This window comes from Corapipo altera, unplaced genomic scaffold, assembly GCF_003945725.1.
Source record: "Corapipo altera isolate COAL_440 unplaced genomic scaffold, ASM394572v1 1b, whole genome shotgun sequence".
NCBI classification, from domain to species: Eukaryota; Metazoa; Chordata; class Aves; order Passeriformes; family Pipridae; genus Corapipo; species Corapipo altera.
The window spans coordinates 13,922,948-13,945,164 of NW_020884881.1; the positions used below are offsets into that span (position 1 = coordinate 13,922,948).

At 36.6% G+C, this 22,217-nt stretch overlaps 1 protein-coding gene across 10 annotated transcripts in view; it reads right to left on the reverse strand.

Annotated features, from left to right (window-relative positions):
- Positions 1-22,217, reverse strand: part of PCLO (piccolo presynaptic cytomatrix protein) — a 339,234-nt gene that overhangs the window by 304,679 nt on the left and 12,338 nt on the right. For all 10 annotated transcript variants that reach the window (XM_027639939.1, XM_027639938.1, XM_027639929.1 and 7 more), the window contains exon 3: positions 14,102-15,493. In XM_027639939.1, the coding sequence (XP_027495740.1) occupies positions 14,102-15,493 (1,392 nt within the window). The remainder of the gene's footprint in view (positions 1-14,101; positions 15,494-22,217) is intronic.

The following is a 22,217-nucleotide window of genomic DNA, read 5'->3' on the forward strand; positions in this document are numbered from 1 at the left end:
TTATAGCTTAAGCACATGTGTCTAGTTTAGAAGCTGTTGGTTCCATGACTTTTCCACCTGTAATGAAAACTGAAGGCAACTGAAAAAGTTTAGACAATTCTCCTGGTGAGCACCCTCCATATAGTACCTGCAGACTGATCTTTCCATTTTAGTAGCTTCCTGTGGAAAGAAGTTTTAAAAACTGGATAGTGTTAGGAAAGCCTGTCCTCAAGAATATATTTCTGGAACTTCATAACCAGGGAAAACACATGATTAATTGAATTGATCAGCTTATGATCACTGAAATCCATTCCTGTGACTGACAATCTGCATGACTTTCTACCTTTATCTTTGTAGGTTATGCATAATTCAAATATACACTGCTTTGACTTGCCTCACTTGAAATTACATTACAGTGCTCATTTGGGGTCTGAATCAAAAACCTTATAAAAATAGACCTCGTGTATTCTTTCTATGCACAATAAGGTCTTCTTTGATTTTATTCTGCTCATATATAGACAAAGTCTTCAACATTAGGCATCCAAGTATTTAATAGATCAGACTCCTGGCCTTTCTGACTGAACAAGGAAAAAATTTCACCAAAGTTAAGAAGAACTGGTGATACAGTAAAGATTTGGAGTCTTCATTGGAAACCAAACAGCTTACAAAACATACACATAAATCTTTGAATTAATCACTTGCAATGAATCTTTGCACTCCCCTACATTTACCCCATCAAATGTATTCTAACCACCATAAAACCCAATATGTAGAAATATACACACCATCTGCACACATAAGGAAGTGATATACAGTATGAAACTATGCATTTGAATCTCTTTATACTTCCATTACGTTTTATGATGCTAAGAATAGATAGCAGAGGGATGGAAGCCCAAAACTAAACCACGACACAGATAATTTAAGAGCCCTTCTTTTTAATACTTGCATATGAGTTATGTCATCTGCCAAGCACTGGCTTCTGGTTCAGTATATTGAGGAGATAAAAATATAACTGCAAGGAAATACACTTTTGTTAACCACTGGAGTTATTACTTTTTATTACACTAGATTGTAAATAATCATCTTTCTGTCACCACCTTCTTTCCTCGCGGCTTGTTTAATTTTTCTTAATATTTTGAAAAATTGATATTATTTTTTGTTAATTAAACATTGTTCACACAGATCAGTATCAAGTGGAAAACAGGCAATAAGAAAAACTGCTTTATATGGTTGAAAGTTACAGGTGGAGAAAAGAGAATGACACTAAAACAGTGTTTTAAACACAAAATTCAAGATGCATCTCTTCTCAGACAGATTTAGTGCAACAGACTTGAAGTCAAGTGCAGAGAAATAAATGATGCCAAGGAAACAGTAGATGACATCTATCAACAGAAATAAATATTTTTATGTGAACAGAAACTGTACATGTAAGGCACATTCAAAAACATGAAAGGATTTAGAAGGTGTACTAAGGGAATTACTGGTTTCTAACAACCAGTACCTGACCCTAATTTATCAGCAAGTACATATTTTGAACTTTGAAATTCAAAATATGACCTTAAAACAGTGTCAGTCTACTGGCATTCCTTTTCCTTTTTAATGAATGAGTTGTGTAAATAAGATTCTAATGCATAAAGAGAGGAACCTCTGCAGAGGAAACTGAATTGCCATCGCAAGGGTACCTTGATCTCTCCTGTTTTCTACTACAGACATACAAAGTTTCGTACTGAAAGGAATTAAATATTTTTCAATTCATTTTTTCATGGTTTCTCACAGACAATGAAGCCACTTTCTCTACAGTCTGTGAAAGCAATAGGAAAATAATTAAAAGGAATATTAATCCCCTGCAATACAGATAATTAATCCAAATCATAAGGACAAAACTAGTCAGTTGGAATAAAGCAAACTGAGGGAAAATGGTGCAACCACTATCATAGCTTCAGATTCACAAAGAAAATGAGAGTAAATTTTCCTAAGCATATATATTCTGCATGCTGATGAAGACACAAACATTTCCCCCGGTTTCCGTTATAATATATCAATAATTATTTACTACTAATTATGAATAAGTGAAAAAGTGGAATTTATAACATCTGCTCTAGTAGAATTTCATTCTAGTGATAATACATCAATTCTGATGCCATAGCCCTAGATCTAAAAGGCAAATGATTACTTATTTTTGAATTGCAAGTTTAGATCAAAAAAAATAGATTATGAGTTTGCAGAGAATTATTAATTCTATATGGGCAAGTCATCCAAACAAAACGTTATTAAGAGCATGAAACACCTCATAAATCCTATTAGAACATAGGGATTAACTGGTTTTGCATTCATAAAGGTTCAGAAAATAGATAATTACTGAACAAATTTTCATTTCAGCATACTTCAAAGCCCTGTAAATTACAAGGTGTTTTTAAAGCCTCATACTTTACAAAATGCATATACTGATTCAAGATGCAGAAACAGAAGTTATGCAACTAGAAAACCAGTTACTAACTAATGAAGTTACCTAATTAACCCTGCATTTCTTTGTCCCCCACTGCCTCGGAATAAAAAGAGACACTTAAAAAATGAAAGTCTTTAATGTTTAAGATCACAAGAAGGAGTCCCATAGTTAATAAAAGAAAATAGCATAATTTCAAATATAAACAACACCTCTTTCAGCAGATGTGGAAAGGAGGTTGATTTATGAGGAGGTGAAAGTAGAAAGTGGTATTTAGGTGACCAGGTTCCAGACATACAGACCAGGTGCAAAATTCAGTTCCTGGAACATCATATGAAATTTTAGCTTGAATCCTTTCCTAACCATTCCTTCTCTCCAAAACTGTATCTATACCTTTTACTGTTGAACTTGTTAACATAACTTGGAGAAGTCAATCCTGCCATGGAGATGATCTGCTAGGATATGTATTTTGTACAGATATCACAGTAATTCAAAACCTGCACTTTATACCTTTGGCTAGAATCATGGTCTGTGTAAAGTTCACTGTTTTACAGTGACTAATGGCCAGTTTAGAGTTAGTATTCCTTAGAGTGGACAGATCAGGGTTTCCTCTGGACCCCATCACCTTCAAAAATGTCCATAAGCAGTGTTTAAAGCAAAGTCCTTCACCTCACCTGCTGGCACGTGTGTTCTGTGCCCTTGAGTATGGTATGAAAATAAGGGGAATAAATAATCAGGCAAAAGACATGCTTAATTACTTGCAACGTCCTGGGTTGTGTTAGGTAAGAGCATCGCTAGCAGGTCTAGGGAGGTGATTATTCCCCTCTACTCAGTAATGGTGGGAGAGCACTTTGTCCAGTTCTTGGTTCCCCAATACAATAAAGACACAGAAATACTGGATCAAGTCCAGCAAAGAATCATGAAGATGGTTAAGAGACTGGAGTATCACTCACACAGGAGAAGCTGAGAGACCTGGAACTGGTAAAAAGGAGAAAAGAAGGGTCAGGAAGGTCATGTCAATGTATGTGAGTGAAAAGAAGATAAAGTCAGTCTTGTCAATGGTATCCAATGAATGGACAAAAATTCAGATGAGCATAAATTCAAATATTAGGCATTTCATTCATTCATTTAAATTAATTTGAATTCAATTCATCATTAAAATAACTATTAATTTAAGAAAATACTAAAGAAAAAAATAAGGAAGGTGGTCAAAGGTTGTCTAAAGAAGTTGTAGACTCTCAATGTCTGGAACCACTCAAATCCTAACTGGTCCTAAGAAACCTTCTTCAATTGACCCTGATTTGGGTTGATCAAGATGATCTACTCTGATTTATATGTGGACGGAGCTTCACCCTGCTCAATACAGATGTTAAAGACATATAGATACTTAAAACATAAAATATATCTTAATTTCATCCTGGAAAGAACAAGGAGCAAACTCAAATGTGCCTCAGACCAATGACTGGAACAAGCCAATTCACAATATAGAAATGTATTAAAGCTGAAACTTTCTTGATTCCAGTTACCAATAGCATACAGAAGAAAGCAAAAGGAGGGAAGCGTAAGAATTCAACTGAAGCCTCTAATTACATCTGTACCTAATTATAACACATTATGGATTCAAGCATAAGTTCCTCTAGCTACATTGCACATTGCAACGTTGATCAGATTTGTCGTTTGAAGGGTGACAGAGCACTAACACAATCCTTACAGGTCTGAAGAAGAATCTGCCCAGCTAAAGTATTTAAAAGGATGCCAAATCAAATGAGATATTATGTTTTGATCAGGAGATCCTTCTGCTGACAGCTGATATAGAAGAAAAATAGCAGTGCTCTTTCCCTTTAGAGGTCTGGGATAACAGTGTAATTGAGTCCCAGCTATACCGGGCACATGACTTTAAAAATTCACTACACAGCACAATACAAGTGTTCTTGGCTCAAACAAAACAGCAGCACATTGTAGGTCAACACAAAGGTGTACCTACAGAAGCCTGTGAAAGAGGTGGTTCTGTTTGACTTACTCTGTAATGAGTACAAAGCCTACACTTTCCTAGTCTTGCAAATGTCATACCAGGACATCAACATTCAGCCACCTCAGGTAGATACAAAATGGTACTTTTTAAAAAAACAATCTAACCAGAATTTGGTTTTATTCAAAGTTCTTGCCTTTCTATAACTAAAATTAAATATTGCAAAAATGCAAATGCTTTTAGAGATAGTGCTGAAACTTTAATCCAATGTCCAGCTCTGACTGTAAAAGAAAATAGAAAACAACTCTGTTACAAAACACTAAAAAACCAGTAGCCAGAAGGTAGAACATATTGAAACTTTAGTGGTTTATGCAATTTCAATGTAAAATTGACTTCTGAGCAAACAAAATCTTTAGGGTACATTTCAGTATGAAAACATTTAAGAAATAACAAGTATTTCAAACATTCATTCAAAAATAACAAGTATTTTTTCCACTGTAATTCCAAGAACAGAGCACCTGAAGTTGGGTAGGTGCCCAGGCTGGTTTTGATGTACAATGTCAGAGTTCAATGCTTCAGTGAAAATTCCCACTGAATTTCTGTGAGAAAATAATATTTATACAGACATTTAAGGGTGGGTTTGTTGGTTTGGGGGAGGGTGGGGAATAGGAACGGGTGTATCTGGCAGCTTTTCCAGAAAATAAGGATCTTAATATCATGTTCTAAATGTACAAAAAGATAGTTACTAACTAACACTCTAAAGAGAGTAGCTATGAGTTTGTCAGCATTCAGAAAGAAATACGTCTTTATATTTTCATCTTATATAAAAGGGAATGTACAAAATTTAAGATCAATTACAGACGTGACACCTCAAAAAAAATTCAGATATTTGTATTGACAACTACTGATGAGGATCAGAGTTATGTTATCATCTTCAATGTACTCCTGTATTTGCAAAGTTTTGCAAGTATGATAATGCCATTGTAAAACAAACAAACAAACACACCACAACAATATATTACTTATGGATATGTCAGGAAAATGTTCAGAAACCTCAATTATTTATTTTTTTAAATATTATCACTTGCAGGCTTTAGCACAATTATTCAGGTAACCACTAGACACAAAATCTTCTCAAAGAAGTAGCTACATGCATTAAAACAGTATATTTAAGGACAAGATTTCCTATGTTCAATTTTTAATCTCTGTACATTACAACAGGACCATTTCCAATGTGAGGGCTGTTTGCTAAGGAAAAAAAGGAAAAATTAAAAAAAAGTGAAAAGAAAACCCAACGAAAGCAAACCCAGAAGATTACTAACCTAGAAATACCAAAAACAGAAGACCATCAGATGGTCATTCAAGTGCTGTCCTTAGAAGCCTAAGTTACCTCACTGTCTGAGTAACTTCATTAACCTCCAAAACACAGATGGAAAACTAATGCACCTCATCATTCTTCTCAGTGAGTGTTCTGGTCTGATACAGTCGACTGGGTTTACTTTTCTTCTAGTGATGTAAAATTTTTTTTTTCACCCCAACTCAACAGCATTTTGTGCAAAATTCAGCAGCTAATCCCCCTCTTCAACATCAGTCTTTGACCTCCTGTTTCAAATGCTGCTAGACAGTATCTCCAGCAGCTTATTGGCATAAATCTAATCACCTTTCCACAACTATATAATGGCTTAGGTTCCCCTCAGCCTCCATCCTTACTCTTAGTAATACTGGAGAAATCAATTTAATAGATAAATAATAATAAATCTAAAGCCAGGTTTGTTCTCATTCTGGTCCATTGAACTATATAAATTTCAGAAATATTAAAAACAACTACTGGCCACTGTCTTTTTAAATGAATTTTCCATTACTCAGGGAATAATACTGCTGCACAGAATACAAACAGAAATCAGGGAAGTGTCCCACCTTGGTCACTTTTTTCTTTCTTTATATCTTAAGGTTTAATTATTTTTACTGCTGGTCACACCTCATGCAAGCAGTTAAAATTAATTACACTTGTGCAATCCCATTAAGTTTAAAATCACCCCATAGCAGTGGTAAAAAGTGATTTTTAGACTTTGTGCAGAACGTTGACTTTTCTTTACTACTGTCATGGTGTGACGAACATTCAGCTTTTGGTCAGCAAAAACATGACATGAAATTTTCAGCATAAGCAGGAATTGGAACTTAACAGCTTTAACAACATGAACAGCTTTGTTCTGCAAGAAATGAGATCACAAAATGTTTGCAAATGTTTAAATTGACAGGATATGTCAATTTATATTTCAGTATATATATGTCTTTTCATAATTTTATTTTTACAATATCTATCTGTCCTATTATAGTCAATTACATCAACTATCCAGGGAAAAATATCCTGTTTTCAGATAGATAAAATCCTCAGATATTTTTCAAAATGCTTTTACAACATTTGTTCCTTGAAAGAACATCAGCTCTTCATATTTCTGGACTATTAAAAAAAAAGTCATTTGAAGCTCCCCCCATAGGTAATTATCAGAAGATAATCAACATAGGGTTTTATAAGAACTCTGTGTAAGGGTTCTTATAAAAAAGTAAATGCTTTATATTTTTATGATCACGCAAGTTATGACAGTGTCTGCACATATCATTAATGTGACCAGATAGCATGCAACATCTTACTAAGATATCTTACCTGGGCACCAAAAAAAAAAATAAATTGAGGCACTTAACATCTAAAGGATTTTATCTCTTTGCTTAAGAAAATCTGGAAGTGAGTCATTGGGTCTTATATTGACATTAACTAAATCTCATAGAATCATAGAATCATAGAATAGAATCATAGAATCATAGAATTGATTGGGTTGGAAAAGACCTCCGAGATCATCGAGTCCAACCCTTGGTCCAAATCCAGTCCATTTACTAGATCATGGCACTCAGTGCCACGTCCAATCTCAAACCAATATTTAAAGTCTCTAAATTAAGCTTTTTTGTTTGTCAATAAAACATGAACAAAAATATATTATTCTGTAATATAAAAGAAAAGCATGAAATACCTTTATCTCAAACAAATAAAGTCTCTTCAAATTACTACTATAAAGTTGAGTAGAAGAATTCAAACAACACAAGCTTAGCTTTCAGAAAACTTCTTTCTCATTTAATAATGGGACACCAACCAAATTTCTAATGAAGTAACAGAGAAGAAAATCACCTGGCTTAAGGCCAGGTCAGTAATTTTCCTGATAACCTGTTTAAGATTTGTGACTCTAGCTTGACCCTCTCTCATACTAGTCTATAAACTATCTGCAGAAGAAAAAAGGAAGCCACACAACAGAATCAACACTGGAAGCTCTGCATTAATTGCCCACCTAAGCATTTTATCTTTCAAAGATGTAAAAACATCTAAAGATGGAATAAATGTATATAGGTAAAGAAGTCATTGCATATGAATTCCAAGTGGATGAAAAACAGCCAGCTAGACAGGAGTTGTGTGTGCCAGCAGCAGTGCTGCAGTAAACATCCCTTTGGATTTCACACCATCAGTGGCCATTACCAACATTAATAAAAGCCATCTGCCCTTAAATGCCTCTTTCAACAGAGTTCTTCATTCAGAGAGATAATTTAGAAACTTTTAGGGACTAGAATAAAGAAAACAAATAGCAGGTAATTAATCATGGTAATAGTGCTTCCAAAGGTCACCCTATTACTTTGAGCAATGATACCAATCTTTACTCCTCAAATTTAATTCCAGAGGGGGAAAAAAAACCTAATCTTGTGGTCATAAATACTGAAAAGAAAAATTAACAAGAGTGCAATCTTGTAACTAATGTTTTGATTTGCAACCACATGAATCTAAGAAGCCTTGTTTCCAAATACTACCCCGATATCATCATGTTCAGAAGAGACCATCAAAACTTGACTGCCAAAAAATGAAACTGCATCAGTGTATAACTGGCTCTGGACCAAGTAGCCCTGCTGAAATGCAGGACACCTGTTCAGAGAAACCTGTGAGAAAGTACGGATGTTTTCATTTCTCTCTACAGTGATGGGAAATTGAAACAGAACTATCACAGGACATCTATTAAATAGCTTATTTGGATGCAGTGGTTCACTTTTGATTTTATTTCCTCCATTGAAACTCAGAGTGCAAGCTCATGGAGTTTTAGAGGAAACTGGGAGACAAGAAGCTTGGCTGTAGCAACCCAGTAACAGCCCTGTACTGAGAATGGGAGTCCTGAAGTCACGTCTATTTGCAGATCTGTATTTTATATATCATATTAGTGGAGAACAAGTAAACTTGGCAAACTGCCACCACATCTTACTTGACCATGAGCAGGTTTTGTTATTATTTTTAAGTAAAGTAGCTGTAGCTGATCTGTTTAATGCCAAGCAGTATTGCCTTTGGGTGAACTATTCTCAAAGACACACCAAACTCAGACTCCAAAAGAGGTTTCACCTCATGTCTGAAACTCCAAAGAGGTTCAAACAGGAACGGGACACTGCTCAAAAGGAACAGATCAAGCCACGTGCAGGAGGTAGAAGTTCAGGCCTCTGGAAAATCATGAGTCAAAGCTGGATTTTTTGCCACATAGCTTTAGCTGAGGCATAAGAGAAGGACAGAAGCTCCCAATATACTTAAAAGTATTGTGGACAAATTAAGTCTGTCTTTAAGTATTTAAATACTTCTGCAAATACAAATATCAGAAATCTAACTCTGTTAATGAAACATAAGCTCTTCAGCCTTATTTAAAAAGTGAATTCGGGGATTATTTTTTTTTTTTTAAATATATTTCTCTATGTTCAATTTTGACTAAATCATTCATCGAAGTGTCATTCCATATTAGTCCTTCCATTCTGTATATACACAATATATGTGCTTTACAGGAAAAGTGGAAGAGGCGAGTCATTCTACTGTAAAAAAATATTTTCACTTAATGTTTTTTTCTATTATGTATATTGAATTAGTTAAACAGGAGAAGGGTACCTCATTTGAAGTTAAATTAATTTCATTCTGATAGTCAAGAAATACAGTGGAGTTTTTATCATCTAACATACACTCTGTTTTTCAATGCAGATTTTATCTTTCAAAATAATAATTAGCAGTAGTTTTAACATTTTCTCAATTATAAAGAATTATCATTTAAAGGAAAAATTTCCATACATTTTAGGGAGTACATTGAGTTAGCCTATTATGTTCTGTTTTATTTAGCCACTGTAATTAAACAGTAATAGCATTCACTTTCTTACAATCAAAATTTTAAAAGGATCTTTAAAGGGAGAGAAAGAAGCAGAGAAGATAAATTATGCAATTGAAAGGAGTGGTTGTTTTTCTCTTGGTGTCTTTAGCGCAAATTCTCTTCACTGTGTTTCCCAGACACCATCTGTTTCCAAAACAACTCAATCACCAAACATAAGAGAGGAGATAGAAATTTCTAATAGAAGTTAAACCTGCCAATGTGCAGAGTGATCTGAGCTTTTTCAAATAGGAAATACGTGACACTACAGAGTTGTTAATTAATTAAAGAGAGGCAATGTGTGTCACCTCAAATGATGCAGTATACCATTTCAGGGATTTTCAATACAGTAATAGATGGATTATTACTTTATGATGTTGCTGCACACTTGCTTTAAGAAGTCCAGGGTACGTTTGGTCGTTCAATAGCAGGGTTTGATTCACTTAGTATAGGTTTGGGGTTTCTTTCAATTACTCTTTTAAACCCTACTTATAAAGCTTGAAAAATGAGTAACACTTGCTCCTCAGGGCCTCACTCCATTTGCAATTACATATCAGTGAGATTTTTGAAAAACAGAAACTAGCAAAGTTATTTACATCAGGGACTCACCTGAAAAAAGATTATGATGATATAAGAATATGGATTGGACAGGAACCATCAAGTTTTATAGATTCCTGCAGTCGTATCCATCCATGTCAAACAATTTCATACAGACTATATTTGATATAATAAATAAAAAACATCACTCCAAAATTGTTTATATTATCTATTATGATTGTATCTTTTTCCAAAAAAATCCGTAGCAAGTCAGAGATTTTATGTCTTTTCTGCCCTTCCCCAGTCATCCCTGTCCTTCTCCATCATTCAAAACAATTCTCTCCTTTCTGTAGCCCCAGTAATTTATTTCACACATGGAACATTCTTAACTTCAGAGTACCTTTCCAGATAATTTTATAGCTATTAGTAGACTAAAAGGTGCTTCTGTTATTCCCTTGGCAGTTCTATTATATTAGATCTGTTAGCACACTCACATATACACACATCACATTTTCAGCTCTTTTTGTTCATAACATGTGACTCTGTTAAGATGGTATCTTTTTATGTTGCACATATAGATCCTAAAAATCTGGATAGCTTATTTTTTCGTAGCTTAGTTTTTAATTTTTTTTAATTATTATTATTTTATTACTGCATTAATTTATCACAGGTTCTAAATTCCTGACCCTGTTACCTCAACATAATTACATTACAGGCAACCATCTCCACTCCTCTTCAATATTCTGAACAGCTTCACTGAGTTTTAAATGCACAAAATGGTCGTTGCCACACATTTCATTTCTGGCTTCAGCAGTTGCGATCTTGTGCTTTGTTACTAAAAATAGAGCTGCTTCCAACTACCTGAGCTGGAAAGCTAATTACAGAGCTGGTAAACAGTGCTCCTCCCCATTGAGCAAATGGCAGAATAAGGAGTCTGCTAATGCACTAGGGCTCCCATGGTCCTGTGGGTCTTTGAAATCTATCAAGTGTCATTTATTTAATCATCTGTGGCTGTTTGCATCATGGATAAATTACCATTTAAGTAAATAACTGTTTGACTGTTGAATCAACAAATCATGGAGAAAAAGAACAATCAACCTGATTTAGAAAAAAGTATTGTAGCCTAATTCTCTGCTTGCACAAAGTAGAACAATTTCACTGAAGTAAATAGCATATTGTTGATTTTGACTAGGTAAGAGTCTAGTTCTTATTTCCTGCAGTAGAGGGGTTATTAGAGGACTGACTGCAGCAGCTTAAAGACTTTTTTGAAAGTTATTTCTGTCATACACAGGCAAGAACAAACAACTGCCACTGTAAGAAAGCACTTTATCCCCTTAAAAATACTCAGCCCTGTCTGCAGTACAGCAGCACATTGACTGGAAGAAATTCTCTGCTGAGAGATCTTAAGGTAGAAGTGCCCATGGGGTTTAGATGCTCCTCTGCATTTGGCAATGAAACACTGATTTCCCTGTTCCATGGGACTGATCCTTACCATGTAGCCCAATACAAGCTTTGTTGGCAACAAGGGTTCAACCACCACTCGGTCAATAAAACTCAATTCATTTTCAGCCATTACTGAGGCAACAACATGTAGATAATACATAAGCAACTATTAAAATAACTGTGATACAGCTGTAGCCCCAAAGGAAAACTAATATATCCATTATGTTTGTTCATCCAAAATCCCTTCTGGGGCCAAGAGGGCATGTAGCTTCTGGAATTATATTTTTTCTTTGAACGCAGCATATAGGAATAAAAGAATTAGGTAGAAAACCACCAGAAAGACCAATTTTAAAAAAACCTTTCTATTTCTCCTTCCTAACCCCCAAAGAAATAGAGACAAGTAAATAAAACCTCCAAGACTGTACTCAACAGATAGAAGAATTTGGTGGAGGAAAGGAGTATGTAAGTGAGCATAAACTGCTGGCTTGTCATCATGTTTCTGTCAAGTAAGAGGTATCCAGGGCATCCAGGGACAGAATTGCTATCTGAGGGTAAACATTATTTACACAGCTCATTTGGGAGAGGAGAGGATGAGCTCCCTCTTCTGTCTCCAATCTTTATAAAAAGGAAAGTTGGGATGTCTTCAGTTAAACTAACCACCTCCTGTTGTAAAGGAAAAGTAGGCTGCCATTTTTTAGCAAAACTGATTGGAAAAAAAAAAAAAGGCAAGACAGAAAATGGGGACATAGGTGGAACTGTGTAGTATAAGGAAGAAGAAGATGCAAGCAGAAACAAAGAAGAGAATAAGAAAAGGGTAAGGAAGTCAGACTAAAGAAAATCAATTGTATTTCAAGCTCTGCGTATCACATAGAGTGGAAACGAGAAAATCTTCTAACAGTAACAGTGATGGAAAAAAAGAAACAGAGCATCAGCCTTCTCATCTTAGAAGAAATGACTGCACACCACCATGTGCAGGGAACATGACTGCACACCACAAAGCAGTGTCACACCATCACACCTAAGTCAACTCTGAAGAAGTCATGCATTGGAACTTTCATAGTTGTCTTTTGAGTACAGTGTTTCACCAGAACTGACACATCTCATTTCCGTAGTACTCAGTGTATGCAACACCAGAATGCCTCTGAGGAAAGTCATACGCATTTTTCACATTTAAACGCACAAAACACATTAAGTGTGCCTGTGTTTGTTTGTATGCACACAGCTGGACACACAGTGTGTGTTTGATGGTGTTCAGTGCATAAACATTAAAAATCAATTGAATCCTGACTTTCAATCACTGATCAATCTTCCTGTGTTTTCAGACCTTTCCTTCTAACCTAAATGACCACAAAGCCATTAGACAACATATTCATATATTTGATAAAATGTGCTTATTATAGCAGGACAAAGGTCTTTCAAATGATAGTATATTCAAGGAAATAATCCACAAAAAAGGGCATATGCAAACAACATAAGCAATATTTTCCCTGCAACCTGATATTTCTTCCAAGATTTTTTCTCACCTTTAGTCAGAGATGCTGTAATCTTTAACCTTGGGAGCAATTTTTCATTTATTCATTGAGGTTTCAAAGACAGAACATTGACAGCTACTGTCTTCGTGTGCTGCACAGACCAACTTAAACATTTAAATTACCCACAAGTATTTTTAGGTGGTTTGCTTCTGTTGAATTAAATTTGCCAAATTGATAGGGCAAGTAAGATGTGCTCCCACCTTTCCATTAAGCTAGTATAAAGTTTTCAGTCCTCTTCTCAAAAAAAAATTACAAGGGGAGAGGAAGAGGATAAAAATATAGAATGTGAAGAAACTGTCAACAATAAGTTGTGTAATTCTTTGAAATATTAGTTGCTTTCTCGGCCAGTCATGGAAAAAGCACTTTCAAACTCACACTGCTTAATGATGAAGTAACTTTGTGAACATCGTTGCACCAAAAACTTACATATTCTACCACACAGGTATCACTCAAACTTCGATCTTCTTAATGAGTATACCAGCATATGTAAAGAGTCCAGAGCCAGAATGAGATTAATGGAATAAATTTAGGGATATATTAAGCAGGAGGGAAGGGTAATAGTTAAGCATATTCCTTCATTCAGTAATTCTGTGTATCAGAGGCACTGGTTAGAGAAGCTCACATTACCAGACAACACTGAAGCATATGAAAAAGAACTTTATCCCATAAGAGACTGAAAGTACAGTAGTTTGCTGTGTCATAGTAGCACCACTTTCTAAAGAGCTCATAACCATATCTGCTGATGTCTCAACACTCTAGCAACCACCTATACCAGACTCCCTTAATATGCCAAAAATTCATTGGAAGTACTATCCAACAACTGACCAAATTTCATACAACATAGATACTTAATTTTAAAAGCCCTCCGATGATTAAATGCTCCAATTTTTCTTGACAATTCAACAGCTAAAAGTCAGCTATAGGCTGGTCTCCACAGCACAGGGAGCCTGAAGGTAAGAATACAGGGTAAATACAGACTCCATTGCCTTACCTCAGCTATGTGTGGCATCGGGTTAAATCCACAGAGATTGCACACAACTTTCTTGCACTCTGTACAGGTATTAAAGTTGGGAGGATCCTTAGAACCAATATTTAGTCCAGTTTTACAAAGGGGACAAGATACTTCAGGCTGGCTGGCTTTCTCTGGTTCCAACAGCCCAGGAGGTTTTTTAGCTTCAGCAGCCTGAGGCTTGCTATCTTTTGCCAAACCAGGTTTCTTCTCTAAATCAGATCCTTTAGTTGTTAAAACACTATCTGCTTTTGATGGCTCCGGTTTCTCGGTCGTAAGAGGCTTGGCTTCTTTTTTTGCAGGAACAGCTTTTGGAAGAGGCTGAGCCTGACCAGCCTCTTTGGGGGCTGCCTGAGGGGCTGGAGGCTGAGGTGGAGGCTGGGGCTGCTTTGTCGCAGGTGCAGGTGCAGGTGGGGCTGATGTCTGAGACCCTGGCTGACCTGCTGTGGAAATTAAATTTGAGGCCTGGCTGAAGATTGAAGCTCCAAATCCAAAGAGTTTCCCAGTAACTGTTTCTTGTGGTGTTGTAGGCTGAGGCTTAGGGGCATCGGTGATGCCTCCCAGATTAAGGCTGAAACGCCTTGATTGCTCCGGAGTTTTCTGAGGCGGCTGCTGTGCTGGTACGGGCTTGGGTCCTGCCCCTGCTTGTGGGCCCTTGGGAGCTGGTTTGGCATCAGGCTTTGGGGCTGGTTTTGTTGGTAACTTTTTAGGGTCATCTTTTGTTTGTGTTGGCTCAACAGGCTTTTGAGTTTTAGCATCTGGTATAGTCGCAGGCTGAGAGGCAAGCTTGGGGTCTGACTTCTGCCGAGACACTTGTGGAACAGGTTTGGAATCTGGTTTATCCCCAGCTGCATGTGTGTCCTGTGACGGCTTGGCAGGCTCTGGCTTTGGGGAATCTGTCACTTTCTGTTGAGTTGGTGGTGGTTTGGGACCTGCCAAGTCCTGTTTCTGCCCTGGTGCTGCAGAAGTAGGCACAGTGTCTGCCACAGGCTTCTCTACACTGGGTTGTTTTTGCTTATCCTCAGCCTGCATTGGCTTGACCTGATCAGACTTTGGAGTAGCATCTATTTTCTGGGATGTCTCAGTGGGCTCTGGGTGGGGCTGTTTCGGTTTTACAGGGGGAGACCCAGGCAAGGATGGTTGCTTTTTCTGTGGCAGGGTTTTTTTAGATTCTGCTGTCTGTGAAGGATCAGGTTTGGGAGAAACATCTTTCTTTTGAACTGGCTGTGGCTGGGGGGATGGTTTAGCTGTTGAAGGTGGAATGGGTGTCTTCTGTTTGGGTGGAGGTGGCTGTGGCCCAGGACCATGACCTGGTGCTAGGTCACCCCCTAATGCTCTTTGCATCTGGCAGTTTAAACAGAGCCATTCACTAATCTGAAAAAAAAAAAAAAAGGTATTATAATTAGGATAAGACAAAGTTAATAAAATTAATACAATAAAAGGCTATTCCAATATATGGTTTCTTACAGTTTTTCAGACTTCTGTGTGAAAAGGGAGAAATATTATCACTAATAAAGTTTGCAGTTAACATGCCCAACTGATTATTTTCATTCTCCTCCACATTCCAGTGAGTCAAACTATCACTGAGCCCATGATTCTAATGCCTTCACATTCAGTTTACACACACATGAATACTGGAGGATAAAAACTCAGCAGAATGAAAAAAATGCATTGGAATTTCATAGGACCTAGCAGTGATTCATTTACAGTAATGATTTGCCAGAATAATGGCAAATACTGCTAAAATAGTTTAACACATCAAGCCTGCTGAGAGAAAACAATAATCAGAATTAAAACACAGAAAATGCATAATTATCTTTAAGCATACAACTATTGAGGTCAGCTTATGAACAGCTTATGCTTTTCATAATGGTTTAAATTACAGAGAACAGGTACTGGCAGTAATATGTATCCAATGAATTAGGCACAGAGGTGTGTTAATGGGCATCATGTATTACACAGATTTATGCTTTACCACCAATTTCAGAGGGCAAGTCTTCATCTGGAATCAGTGACGAGCTTTGCCTAAGTCCTGATGGTATTTCAAGAGCCTTAATTAGGCTTCCCAAAACATCTTTGTTATTAGAAGTAGTTACTAGGGTAATTTCTCTGCTGTACTGTGCCTCATGCAATGGGCCCCTCTTTTCACACAGAGGAGAAGGAATAAGACAAATAATGTATTTACCCATGTTTCTCCTCAATTATGGTATCTCTCAACTTCAAAACATTTTTTCTTCTTCCCAAGCAGTATTACATGAGAGAGAAACCATATTTTCTAATCAGAGAAAAACCCAGCTTCACAATCTGAGGAAGGATCAAACTGGCTAAACCAACATGTGGTCATGTGCTATTTTCCACATTTTCCATCACCAGCAGAAACATTATAGAGAGCAAAAATGCCATTCTCCTATTCTTTAGTCAGTGTGTGAAACACAGGGTACCAGCTACAGCATTTGCAGGCACCACCGCAACAGAGGGAACTGCAATTAGGAGAACAAAGAACATAGGTCTCTTTTCCCTTAAGGGTGAAGATTTCTGGATGCTGTTTCTCAGTCAGGTCTCTTTTAGAGGTCTCCTATAAAATAAACCATTCTGTGATACTATGAAATCTCCACCATACATCATAGGACAAACCTGGAGGTACTACATGCAAAGGAAGATTTTGTCTGCATAATATCAGAGTTCACTGGAAGGAAAGAGCTCTGATATCATGGACTGAGGCAATGAATTCATTATTTGGGTGTGCTTTGCCAGTCTTTTATTTTTCCAGCAGTAAAAATTTAAAGAGAATAGTTAGATGCAGCCCCCTAAAACAGTTATTTCAGTTATTCTGATAAACATGGTATACACACACACTCTGGAATATAAGCTCACTATTACTAAAAGCTTCACAAAGAGATGACAAATTTTGGCCCCAGCTGTAAATTCACAGTAAACAAGTCACCATTAGTAATAAGGTTGCTTTATCTTCCATTTTCAGTGTAATTTTATTAGATTGTTTAAATAATTTTCTCATCTACTCACAACCCATATAGTAAGTGACTGTAAAAGTGAAAACAATTGAAACAAAACTGGAACACGTGTTTAAGCTCTACTTTGAATTATGAGAGGAATTAAGTTCATACCTGCACAGAGGACCTGAGCAAGGATTAAATTAACTTAACTCCCATTTTGTTTGATTAGTGATCAATTCTCCTACTTGATTTCAGATATTAGTAGTCTAATTTAATTAGCTACATACTAATACCATTTCTGCATGAATTCTTAAGGGTTTTCTAGAAAGTTTAAGTGTAATCAAAGATCAGGCCGTGACAATTGTCTGGCTGTGGCAAAGATTTCTTATATTAGGAATGTGAGCTCCCTTCAACAGTGGAGAAAGACAGGATCCTGTGAGGAGCTTTTTTATGGGTCTAAGCAAGGAATGGCTTTTCCTCCAATCCACAGAACTTCTACAGATAATTGAACAATGCACTCTCCATCACGATTCCTTGTTCTTTCTTCTTGTTGATGTGAAACCATGGCAGTAACAGGTGTCTACCTACTCTCAGTCAGCTTCCAGGAAATCTAAATTTAAGTCATTACAACACCTGTAAGGCCTCGAATGAAGTACCTGTAGGGTTGGGTGGGGCTACTAAATGTTTGAATGATCCTTATGTGAAAGGCATCCAGATTCCAGTTTCATTTATAAGCATTTAGGGTTGTCTTCAACATGTAGCTGGTGCAGTCTGATGCCACTACCTAATTGAAGTCTAAACAGAAGTTAATTCTATGCTACAGCTTTCAAGACAATTTTGTACAGAAGACAAAACTTTAACCCTCAGCCACTATTTTTTCCTGTATGTATGTGTATATATATATATACACATACACATATATGTGCATCCTTGGCATGAAACTGAAGCCTTTAAAACCAAAATGAATTTGCTACTCCTACAGCTGAACTTCAAAATGGAAAATGTAGGAAGTTTTACTTCATTGTATTATTTTTTTAAATCTTTCTGGTTTCAACATAAAATTCCTCCCATGCATTTTAGTGGGAGGAATTAAGTGCCAAAACCCTCAAGTCATTACGGATTACACACATCATCTTTAAACAAATACAAAACTGCACAAACTATAGGCCTGTGGTTGGAACTGCAGGAGTTCAAAATGAAGTGTGTGCTACATGATACAGTTTTCTATCAAAGACTCGCCTGCAATTACACAGATTTTCTGCAAGTTTTAACAGGAGCAGACTTATGTTAAATACAGATGCTTTTACACATTATTGCTGCTGTAGATAACTAAAAAACCACTGCTGTAGATAACTAAAAAACCAAATGTTTCTCTAGCCCTAAAGGTGTTCCTGGGTAGCAGTTCTGTGACTGCAGTTGGGAGCATCAAATGAATTTACTCAGTATTTTAGTAACAACATCAATGGAGAATTATTTGAAGAAAATTATAGCACCATATTCCATAGATTATGAATGCACAAAGGCGAGCTAATAGTCGACACCAATAACAAATACGATCTACAATTCCATTCTTCTCCCTATCCCAAATAAAGCCAACACAACTGAAGGCCATTCAGTGCCTATTCCTTTCTTCAAAAGGGTTCAGATTTGTTCTGACTGCAGAAACCCATCAAAGGCAATAGGAAAACTGTCAGAGAGCAAGTGCATCGAGTGATATGCTCCATTTCTATTCCTGCAGATGATGTAGGGGAGGAAGAGAATCCATCTTGATTCTAAGATTCCAGATGTACATAGGAAATAAATTTTGGCTTGCAGATGGAGCATATTTCATACAAAAATTACTGGCACACAACATGAATATAGCTCTCATAAGATATTTTAACAGTCCTTTTGCAGAGCAGAGACACACTCTAAGGCAATGGGTCTCATTCTCATTTAGACCAGTCATTTGGTGCTATAAAAAGGAACTTAAAGATATGCATAAAATATTAACAACCCTTTACATCACCACAGAAATGTAAAGATTTATAAAGCCTTTAAATTGCCACAGATATTTAAATGGACTTTGCTGACATTACTCAGCTTCAAAGCTTTATTGACAAAATCAGTTTCTAGTCTGAAAACACAGCAGCTTATTTGTGATGCCTTAAGCCCCTAAGGGTTTTTTATTTTTCTAATACTTGTAAGCCTTGTAAGTTTTATAAATAGTGGAAGTAGACTCTAAAAGCAGCATCCCTTTCTCTGTAGCACCCTTGTTTACACATTCCTTAACCCTCTTACCCCATTCTATGCTCCCTATATCAGCCCTACCCCTGAATCCAGTAGAAATGTTTAGTCTTTTGTCAAGGCAAGGCCTAGATTGCTGGTAGAACAGCATTTTAGGGTCTGAACAACAAAATGAAGTCAAGAATTAGGTAACTATGTACCCTGTGTGCTCTGAAGAAGATGAAGATGGATGAACAGAGGGTCCCAAAATACACCCCAGACCCATTTTCAGGGGGTGGTCCCAGGGCGGTCCAGAGTAAAGGCCACAGGGTGGACACACTTGGGATTGGATGGATGGTATTATAAAATGTAACATCTCAGGCACGGCCAGCGCGCATCTTGTAACATCTTTTGCCTTGGCAAATAAACCCTTTCTTATCTCACCCCTAATTAACTGCTCCGGGAGATTTTTTTCAGCACCTAAATCCCATGGCAACATTTGGCTCCTGACAACTTCAGGGAGGAGTGAGGAATCCAGATTTGGCTCTTAGTAGACATTTTTGCCAAGATGATAAGAGAAACATAAAAAAATAAAGTGCTCAAGCACAGGATTTTATGCAGCTTTGTGCAGAGTGGCAGAATACTCTAAGAAACAAGAAACTACATCAGAAAATCCTGTTATGAACAAAAAAGAACAACTGTCACAAAACAAACTTAATTAGTATGTCAACATACAACAGAAGAAGGTCCTCTAAACAGGCCTTGGCAATGCTGGAGACAAAGTTTTCCTTCCACACCAGCTTTTCACAAATAAGATCTCAGCTACTCAAACTAATTACACCGAAACAAACATTTAATTATTGTACACAGTACGAAATTGATCCTCATTTGAGGCAAATAGACCATTGCTACAAAATACATATTTACCTTCCTTTCAGATATCAGATGAGTTTATCAGGGAACACTGACTTAAGATGCTCCCAAACATGAGACTAGGTTCTAGTCAACAGCACAGTCTCCGGGGTATCCGTTTCACAAACCACAGCAATGGTTATAAGCACTGTAGCTTGGTGCTGAACCAAAGTTGGAGCAAACTTTTAGAATAGATATATTAAAAACTATTCTTAAATATTACTTAGCTATTCTAAACCTACTAAACACTACCGGATGAATTGTGTTATGCAGTTATCACAACTTTAAAACGTACTCCACTACTCTCTTTAAACTACCAATACAAACAGCTATAGTTTGCATATGAACTATGAATACTTAAAGAACTATTATTTTATAGCTTATATAATTAGAATCATAAAGCAGAATAGTGAACATAATCTTTTGACATTTTTTTATTATTATTTTTTTGAATGTCAGTATCTCAGAATATCTGAAAGTTAGTTTTTATAGCCAAGGGTGTGATTAAACTGCCCCATGTACAGGACAAGGGAAAAGCCTTTGAAAGACAGCTCGATGCTCTGCATCATGGAGCACTGCAACAAATGCTCATTGCTTTCATTAACTTCATCAAGACTTAATATACCAGCAACATGTGAATGTTTAACAAAAAATCTAAGTGCAAATGAAGAGAGCAGCAAGGAAAAGGTTAACAAAGTTCATCTGTGCCACACAGAGCACATCCAAGTGAATATTGCTGGGATTTGAGAAGGGATTAAGCTGTCTGGTCGGAGCAGGGCTGGGCCACGCTGCCCGCCCAGTGACTACCCAGCAAACAGCATCTCCACATCACATGGTCTCACATAGTAGTAAATTACAGTTGCCAAGCAACAGCAATACTGGCGCAGATGGTTGACTGCAGTTGACATCTTTAGCTATGCAGATTAATTTATTATTTACTCGTGTTAAAAACTGGACAGGACAGTTTCCTGGACTAATGAGAAAACACTCCAACATATTGTAGAATATTGTCCAACGAAAATATTGAGAAACTATTTCCCATGCAGAGGGGGTTTGCCTCTTTCTATCTGCCCCTTTCGTAAAAGGGAAAATAAAAAAAATAAATTAAAAAACTGCAAACAACACCCCTCCCCCCTCAAAAAAAGAAAAACAAACAAACACAGGTCATCATTGCTATTACCACATCTAATCCTTAATGTAAAGCAGAAATGTAGGCACATAGTCTTCCTCTAAGACAGAAAAAATGTGGGAGTTTGTTTAAGGATATTCCACAGAGAGAAAAAGTACCCTGTATTTCCATAACCCTTCTATTTGAGGATCTTTACAATTTTCCCAAATGCCTGTGTGGCAGCTTGGCTAGAGGCAGAACTACAGGAACTATACTAACTTCATTTCATCACAAAAATTGTGAATGATCCCTATTTGCACAGAAATCGCAGTGTTAGTAAAACTGGAACACCCCAAGAACTCTTTGTACCAAAGAAAATATTTCACACAGAAATATTTCGAACTCTGATCATTTTCAAATGACAACTAAAAATGGTTTGTTTGAGTCTGCTCTCTTTTCAGTTTGAACCCAGCCTAAAGTCCATCCTCTTTTACAAAACACATCTAGCTTTACTTCAGCACTGTAAGATTTGATATTTAAATTAATACTTTTAGAAAGTTAAAGAACACGAGTTTTGTTGGGGCTTTTTAAACTCATTTGTACACAACTTATGAGGATTATAAGAGCTGATAAAGAGATTCAGGTCCTTAATTTTTATTCTGCTTTGTTCTGCATTACTCATATAACCCTGAATAACCCTTCTCAAGTCTAAGTTTACATAGAGTGTATAGTTTCAAAGTTTTTTTCCTGGTATTAAAAAGCTTAAGACCTTGTGGCATGTTACTACCCACAGTGATGGAAGTTTTATTCTTGTTTATATGTCATATCCAGACTATGTTGGATTCTAGTTCTTATGCACTACTACAACACAGCAGGCTCTGGACTACAGACCACAGGGAATATTTCAATTCAATCAAGA